The following is an 8621-nucleotide window of genomic DNA, read 5'->3' on the forward strand; positions in this document are numbered from 1 at the left end:
GGCTGGCTTCCCTGTGAGGGGCCCGAGAGGGGGAGATCCACCACGGCCTGGTGCCTGTGGCCGAGGCAGGGCCGGCCTCTGCTGCAAGTGGTGCGTGAGAGGGCCCGGGGCAGCCGAGCTGGAGCGCAGCACCGGTGGTGTAACGAAGCTTTAGTCAGGCATCGGGAGAGGAGCTTGGCTTAAGAAATCTGTGCTTGGGCTGCAGTCAGATTCCTTGCACTTAACTGTGGCTCTGAAATCATGCCCTGCTGTCAGGTCATAGATGTGTAAGAGCGGTAGCATTAAGATTTTTGCAGAGCCGTTAAGTTTTTTGATGTCTCTAAATCTAGATGGTCACCAGGACAGAGGGTCAAATTGATGACTCTCTAATTGGTGGCAATGCCTCTGCTGAAGGTCCTGAGGGAGATGGAACAGAAGCCACGGTCATAACTGGTGTTGATATAGTAATAAACCACCACCTTCAGGAAACCAGCTTTACAAAAGAATCCTACAAGAAGTACATCAAGGACTACATGAAAGCGTAAGTGTTGGTTGGCTTTTTCTTTAAATGGATGGCGAAATTGTTAGGTTGCTGAGATTTTAAAAACAGTATTGAACTTTATTTGTAGTAGGTGTTCGTTCCGATACAGGTGCCAAACTGGCTGTGAACATGAATAGTGTCTTAATACTTGGCAAAACTGGAGCTCTAACAAATAGATACTGGAATATCTAAGTTTATCTTGGCTGAGGTAGAGGACCTGATCATGTGCTTTGGATATTATTTGTAACTTTGCTGTTTTTTTCTGATTCCTCTATGCCAGAGCTTCATAGGGAAGGGGGTGGGGTGATGAAGAAAGCTTCAGGAAGCTTTTCTAACTTGACAATTTAAATGTCCAAATATAATGTGTGTGAATGGAACTTTTTGCTAATTCAAGGTATAATTTTTGTGACTCAGTGTTTAGCGGGTTAGCACTAAAGGTGAAAACACTTTCTCCGTGATACTGATGCATAGTATTCTTGATGTTGTGGAAATGGCGTGCTAATTTTTGTCTACCACTAGACTAGAAGTAAAATGAGCTTGATGTGAGTGGCAGGCACTGTTCTGCTAATTCACTAGCAAAATTAAATTAAAATTTGGGGGCTTTGAGAGGGAGAGGGGGAAAAGCAGCAAAATCAAACAGTTTGACTGCAAGTAACTCTTTCTGCTATGATGTGATGCTGCACAGTGAAGTTATTAGGCTAGAACATGTTTTCAGAGCTTTTTTCCCTTCCAGAATCAAAGCCAGACTTGAGGAACACAAGCCAGAGAGAGTAAAGCCTTTCATGACAGGGGCTGCCGAACAAATCAAACACATCCTTGCTAACTTCAAAAACTACCAGGTAACGAAACTTATGTCTCCTTACAGCAGTATTGCAGTGATACAAGCTGCAATTGGTTCATCTGCTGAACTAGCTTGTGGAGAATTTTGAGGGCCCTTGTTGGGAGGGCATCTAACTTACCCTTCTCTGAGAGTAGTAGGGACTATGAGGGTCAGGGAGGAGAACAGTGAAAGACTCTTAGGTGTTTGGGGATGTCATTTCAGCTTGCAACACTTGTAGTTAACTACATTTGTAGTTTTCAGAAAGATGGATCACATCACAAAGATGGATCACTTTGGCCCCTGCTGTGTCCTACTCTGCTGTTCACAGCAGTGTGGTAAAGTTATGTGGTACTAAAATGGACAAGCTATAGAAAGCAAAATCCCTGTAGCTGGGCAGGGACACCTCTAAACTGAACTAGTAGATGTAACAGCTTTCTTGTATAAAAGGCACTTTCCCCTGGTAGTAGCTCATTAAATGTCTCAGTAACACATTTCTCTGAAGTTCTTTGTAGGAGAGAACATGAATCCAGATGGTATGGTGGCTCTCCTGGATTTCCGTGAGGACGGTGTGACCCCATATATGATTTTCTTTAAGGACGGCTTAGAAATTGAGAAATGTGTAAGTACTGACCTGAATTGGATGAATGCGCCTAACTACATGATTAGCTCTTTCAGTGCATCCCTTGTTCTGTTGTATCCCTGTTAAAGTTGAGCAGTAACTGCCAGTTTAAAAACTTAAAGTTCATGTAAGTACGGCCTAATTGCTGCTTCATATTCTACAAAGTGTCTGAAACTTCCCTTGTATACTAATGAGTCATACTCAAAGGGGATGTAGTTTCACTGCAATGATTCATTGTGACTTAATGGCTAGGAAATGTAGAAGGAATTGCCTTGGTGAGATGTGTGTAGTTGGTAATGGTTTTAAACTATTAGATTAAAGACAATGTCCTCTGAAATGGAGCACTTCTACTTTGGATCCCTCTTGTGGGGGTTAATTCTGAAGTACCTTATATGATCACGTTTCATCTTCTTTCACTTAATCTGATGCCCTTATTTTGTTATGGAAGAACTATCTGTTTAAATGTTGCCCTAAATTTGGGAACACAGTAATAGTTGACCGAATACTTAACCTTATTCTATCTGGAATCTCCAGTTGCCTGAGTTCAGGCGGCTCCTGCAGTCTGCTTTCTCTTTAGTTACTCTGGGTTGGAATGTGGTTGCAATGAAACAGTATTTGGATCCCAACACTTGAATTTTTTGGCTTATTCTGAGAGCTGTGGAATTCACTGTAGACTAGCAGTGTGGGATCACCAATTGCTTTGCCCAGTCATTGCAGACTTATGAAGCCTGTTTATAGCCAGCTAAATTTATCTGTAAAGCCTCTTACAGGCTTTCTGGTATGCAAGTCATGTAAAGATGAACCAACTTCTAGTGTGGAGCAGTAGTTTCACTAGAGGAGCACTTTCATTGGCCCAGACACACCATCTCCTGCAGCTTGACTGAAGGGTGATGTCTGTCCTGGACCCCAGAACAGGCAGTCCCCTGGAAGGTACCTCCTCTGAGCAGATCTCCCCTACTTGGGCAGACCTTTTGGATGTGTAATTCGGATAGCCCTATCCACTTCAAGATGGGGTAAAAGAATACTAGCAGGGCATTCCAGGGGGCAGAAAACTGTTCCAGCTTCTTGGTACAGCTCTTGTAAGAGACAGCATTACATTGTAAGCTTTAGTACTTGTTTAGGACATGCTCTTATTTGAGAGGAAATCTGAAACTTGGTGTGTCAAGCAAAAAGGGTGTGAATGAGTATCTTGCCTGACTTGCTCAGCAGCTGATGCCAGTTGCTCTGTATGATCGTAGAAAAGCTCAGCATCCTCTGATAGACCATGAGCACTTGTCCTGTTGCTCTCTGGTTTGCACTAAGATGCAAAAATAACTTCCTTGCGCTTTCTGCCTGCCTGACTGTGGCAGCTCAGATTGAGTTAGGGAATACACAAATAAGTTACAGAAACTTACCCTGATTATCATGACCTTGAACTAACACTTGCTACTCTTCTTTCAGTAACAAATCAAACAGTATGGTTTTGGATCACCTGTCTTCATAGCTGGCTGCTGTTTCTTCTTCATCGGCACAACACCAGGAATTGGCAATGTCTAACAACCGGACTGATGTCATCTTAAGCTTTATTCACTTATTTTGACCCTGATTTGGAGTGGAGGCATTGTTTTAAAAAAAGAAAAAACAAAACATCTGTCATGTAGGTTGTCTAAAATAAAACTCATTTAAACCCATAGGTGATGCCTTTTGGTCTAGTGTTTCTTAGGGTGACTTGCAGGAGAGGTTGCAGCAAGATGTTTGTCCGAGGATTTGGTACTGTCAGTAGTACAGCCTGGCCCTAGCGCGCTACAACTTGACTGTCTCCAGACAGACCTCACGTAGTTTCTACCTGTGGCATTGGAGTACAAGAGCAGGCTGAGGGGAATAAGGCAAAGCTCAAGAAATGTCATCGTAGTGGAGTGGACCTTCTTCATCTTTCACGATTGCACAGAGACTTCTATCTCTGGAAGATACCAAAATTAATTAAAAAAACCAACAGAATGGAATATGTGCTACTCAAGCTGAGTACTGGCTGAGCTTCTTTGTCAGACAAGGATATCGAGTCTGCCCTCAGTTGCAGTATGACTTCAAGATAAAGGGAGGAGGATGGATGGAGCAGTAGTCTAACACCAGCACTCTCTGAGCCCAGGTAGTGGGAACATTGTGTGGAGGGGGTGAAATTACTAGGTTTTCCAACACAGCCTGGCTGTGGTACTAGCTCCTGTGTATTTGACAGCTATTCAGGAGCAGATTAACTAGAACTTAGTCAAGTTACAGGATTTTGGGTTTTTCTGTACTTGCTTTCTCCTTGGGGAGAGAAATGTCAGAATGGCCTAGCCCTATCCTAGGCTTATCACAAGCAGGTGCGTGTCTGGGCTTGAGACTTACCTGAGTACTTACAACTTCGGTTCCTGCTGTGTTCCTCATTAGGAAATGCATCTATTTGACAGACCTGGAGCAAACGGCCATTGCTTCTCTGGTTCTTGCTGAGATGCAACAGTAACAGGTTCCTTGCGCTTTCTACCTGCCTGACCTTGTGGCAGTCTGGATTGAATAAAGGAATACAGATGCCTTCACAGAGCCTCAGTGGGGCAAGGGGGTTTATGTTGCTGCTGTCAACACGATTGTGTGTGCCTGACCAGGGATGTTGCCTTGGACTGCAAGTCATTAACTGTTCCAGATACAGGAGGTTAAGGTTAAGGCCTGAAAGGGGAGGGCATGACCGACCCACTTGTTTGCTGTTAGTCTGTGAGGCCTCAGGCCTCCACTTCAGCAGAGTTTTGGCATCTTGGCTGTCTTCTATCAGGTTTTGGCTCCTGGTGTTGGCGGGCTGAGGTAGAGGCAGGTTCCTGCAGGGGTGAGATAGATGCAGCAGCCGGATGGGAGGAGTGAGATACTGTCTGTGGAGGTGGGAGTGGAGTGTGCCCTAGTTATCTTGGGGGTTCCTGTCTGGTTTAAACACACCCTATTTTAGTTCTGTGGGAACTTCATTTACATACAGTTTTTTTTTTAGCTCGCCCAAGAAGGGGTCTTGGGGCCAGCTGCGCTTTTGGCTGAGGTACAGTTTTGGTGTAATCTGAGCAATGTAAATTAATGCTCCTCTACCTTCACCCAATGGGGCTGAAAGGCAGGGAGGCAGGTTCAAAGCCTAAATAAAATAACTGAGAGCCAGCTCTTGCTTTCCTTGCAGAGGATTTGTTTAATGGGGCCAGGTGAGGATGCTATCTTACCCTTCCTGCTGCATCTTTGTTAAAAACTGGGGGCCTTAAAGGAAGGGGGAGTAAGCACTTGCTTAGTTTGAGACTTTTGCTTCTCAGTGGAGTAAGTTCAGTGTGGGCAGGGCAGTGCTCATGTGGCCATGCAGCCCCTGGTCTGGCTGTGCAGCTCCTTATAGCCCTGGCTCCCACTTCCAGCGAGTCAAAGCGTTTAAACTGAGTGAAGCTGGGATGTGGGAGTGAAAACGGCTCTTCCCCCTGCTTGGCTAGTTATGCTGAGGCTTGGAACCCTGGGCACAAGCCTGGAGCAAATTGCTGTGTGCCAGCTGCGTACAAATGATGAGGTGCTGCTTTGAAAAGCAGGTGCTTAAAAGCATGATGAGCAGTACAGCCTCGCTGTTGGGTTGAATGGCTTAGGGCAAATTGCATGCCATCCTGTCTATACTCCAGGCTAATTGGGATATTTAATTGGTGTGTGCAAACATGCCTGACTAGTGTGTGACGTGCTCCTATCAGTCTCATATGCTTTTCTGCATGGCGGAGCCTCTGACGGGAGGTCTCCTTTCAGCCTGTTGTAGGAAAGTGTCAGTTCAAAGGCTCTTGAGGTGCAGGATTTTGTTCTGTTCATCACTCCAGTGAGCTGCAAGAGAAGTGGTTTTGCTGCTGGCTGCACTGTGCGTCCCAAAAATGCCTTGCTGTCTTCAGTTTCTCAGGGAAAAGGGCAAGTCTTGCTGCTCTGTGGTGTCAAGCCTGCTAGGCACTGGGGAGGAGAGGTTAAACCACACTTGATGGCGGGGAAGGACAAGGAGTGGTCACAGCCATCCTGCTGTGGCAGCTGCCTGCAGTGGAGGCAGGGCGAGGGAAAGTCGGGATGCAGCTCCTTGCGTTGGGAGTTGCTACATGCCGTTAAGTGGGAGGCCCGTGGCTGGTAAACGCGCTTGTTAACAGTCAGTGACACAACTCTGAGTTGGAAATGAAGTCAGCGTATTTTGTCGTAACCCAGTTCCTCCTCTTTTGGCCCCTCTTCACATCAAGCAGCTGTTTTCTGGGGCTGCAAAGCTAAAGTGATTTGAGAATGCAAGGCTTCATACTGCTGTAATGCTACAGCTTTGGAGCTACTAAATTGATGAAAATCCCCCATCATAACAGATGACCCTGGTGCTGCTTAAACACAGCCTGAACAGAAGGACAGCTTTAAAACCTATCCCCATCTTGTTTTAAAACATGTGCTTATCAGGCTTGTATCTCACATTCCTAGGAAGATATTTTCTGTGGCTGGAAGGGCTGTGGAGCTGGGAAGGATCCAAACAGCTTTTCCCCTGAGCCTCATGGAGCAGGTTAAGCAGCTGGGTAGAAACCTTTCCTCTGCTGGCTTGGGTCTCAGCCCTGTGCGGGGCCAGGAGGCTGCTCCTGCACCCACCGCAAGGCAGCTGCTGGCAGGGGAGGGAAGGCTGATTATAAAGAGGGGGAAAAAACCCTCCTCCCTTCTTAGTTTTGTACTTTTGTGGTTAAGGGAGTGACATCTTGGGGCTGGAGGAAGCAGCTGGGCACATGTGCCACAGTCCCCTTGGCCTTTCGCCCTCCCACCCCACTTGTCCTCCTCAATGCCTGCTCTTTGTCTCACAGTTTTGCTGCCCCAGCCGGGTCTTGACCCATCTACAAATCCACTCTTTTGCCCTCTCAAAGCATCCCCGCAGGGTCTCCAGCCCACAGCCTGTGTGCAGGGGTTCAGCCAAGCGCTGGCAAAAAATCCCGCCTCTGGCGGGCCAGTGACCATGCTGTTCACATCCAAACGCTGCTGCAGCAGCTTGTTGCTCCTTGGCTGCCTGCTTTGAGGAGAAAGGGTGTGGGCTTGGGGATGTTCATGCAGTGGAGGGAACACCTGGTGTGCTGGGAGAGGTGCTGGTGGGGCCATGGAGAGCCCCCTCTTGGGTAGCCAGCTGAGCCAGCCTGGCTTCATCCCTTGGCTTTGTCCACTCAGCATGGGCAGGGGGTGGGTGCCGGAACCGAGGTGGGTGACGGTCCTGGAGCCTTATGCAGCCCTCAGGTTTGGCAAAGAACCTGCAAAGGGAAGATTTTAAATTGGATTAATTTGGTTGGGTTTGGTTTTCTTTTTTCCACATGGTTTAGCTCAAGGCCAGGAGGGACTTACTGTAAGCTTAGGACGTGGTTGTTGTCAGAGAAGTAAAATTAGATTATTTTTAAAGATACAGAAAAAAAAGCTGCAACTTGCTTCCTTCCCTTAGCAAGACTCTGACTGTTGAGCTGGCTCAGGCCAGCCTGCTGCAGTCCTGGCAGCATTTTCAGCGACAGTCGTCTAGGGAGGATGCTTTTATTAAACAGCAATATTGTCTGTATCAAGATACCTCTGCTTTCTCACATGCTGCTGCAAGATGCCTCCCTCTGCTCCCATGGACCTCCAGCTGTGCTTTAGCTCTGCAGCCGCTTCCCTGGAATGTGGCTGCTGTTGTAAACTGGGATGTTTTGCCCTGCACCAGCCGGCAAGTAAATCTCCACATCACCTGCTAGCCCACAGCGGGAGAGCAGCAGTTAAACACTGTGTTCATTTAGCTTGGAGATAAATGTCTCGGTAGGAGGAAAAAAAGTCCTAGTCGAGTCTGAAAGTCTTTGCCATAAACAGCCCAAAATCCATTGCCAGGAGTGCAACCGTGCTGGTTTGTGGTCCCTGTGCCTTGGCTGGCTTTTGGTTGAAGCCGCAGCTGGAAGCTGTTGTGCAAAGATCACAGCCAAGTGGCTGTGGCCAGGGTTGGGGGCCTGGGGGAGCTTTTCTTGGTGCCAGCAAATGCTGGTAACCTTGGAAGTGTGTTACGCAGGAGCATGGCAGGGTGGTGTTGAGGATGCGTGTAGCTGCTGGGTGTTTTGAGCCATTAGAGCTGCATTCATCACCTTCCACTTCTGGCAGAAAGGAGCCAAAACACTCTTAAACTGATGCTAGGAGGCCTTTTTAGACTATTTTGGTGTGTGATACCAACCTCGCCAATGAGACAGTGGCTGAGCATGGTGAGAAAAACGATGAGCAGTTGTTTCTCCACAGCCCTCTTGTTACCCTGGGAGCCAACAGCTTGGATTCACCTCCCTGTCTGCCACCAGCAGCGGCGGGGGGAAGCACTGCTGGCATTTTGGAGAGCAGCCCCTTTCCTCCCGTTCTCAGCAAGGCGTGGGCACGCTGACAGCCCTGCCAAAGCAATGCAGCTGTTTGATTTTTTTTTTTAATAGCGAATGTCCAAAAAATTCAATGTCCAGAGAGGATTTAAGAATTAGCTTCCCAAATTCTTTATAATAGAGCAGTCGAGAAAGGCCATGTAAAGCTGGCTGCTCCCTCCCTGCTCACCATGGATGCTCAGCTAGCAAAACCCCACTGTTGCTACTGGAATAAGTCTGGTTCAAGGGCTGAGGTTCATCTCCTCTACCTACAGCTGTGTCTGCACCTGGGCTGGGCACCCTCGGCCC

At 47.3% G+C, this 8621-nt stretch overlaps 1 protein-coding gene across 1 annotated transcript; it reads left to right on the plus strand.

The window, feature by feature from the left end:
• The first annotated feature begins 315 nt into the window (after nucleotides 1–315).
• LOC104076886 (translationally-controlled tumor protein homolog) lies at nucleotides 316–3631 on the plus strand. The gene is made up of 4 exons (XM_009577901.1): nucleotides 316–520; nucleotides 1254–1359; nucleotides 1843–1959; nucleotides 3400–3631. Exons 1-4 carry the CDS (start codon nucleotides 330–332, stop codon nucleotides 3400–3402), a joined length of 417 nt encoding a protein of 138 aa, XP_009576196.1. The 5' UTR covers nucleotides 316–329; the 3' UTR covers nucleotides 3403–3631.
• The last annotated feature ends 4990 nt before the right edge of the window (nucleotides 3632–8621 follow it).

The sequence above is a fragment of the Fulmarus glacialis genome, unplaced genomic scaffold (assembly GCF_000690835.1).
Source record: "Fulmarus glacialis isolate BGI_N327 unplaced genomic scaffold, ASM69083v1 scaffold17565, whole genome shotgun sequence".
Lineage (NCBI taxonomy): Eukaryota > Metazoa > Chordata > Aves > Procellariiformes > Procellariidae > Fulmarus > Fulmarus glacialis.

Bases quoted from the DNA above. Each gene is read 5' to 3' on its own strand.
- LOC104076886 (XM_009577901.1), top strand. From the start codon at position 330: ATGGTCACCAGGACAGAGGGTCAAATTGATGACTCTCTAATTGGTGGC. The intron at 521-1,253 runs GTAAGTGTTGGT...TTTCCCTTCCAG, and splicing joins ATCAAGGACTACATGAAAGC to AATCAAAGCCAGACTTGAGG. The intron at 1,360-1,842 runs GTAACGAAACTT...ATTTCTCTGAAG, and splicing joins CTAACTTCAAAAACTACCAG to TTCTTTGTAGGAGAGAACAT.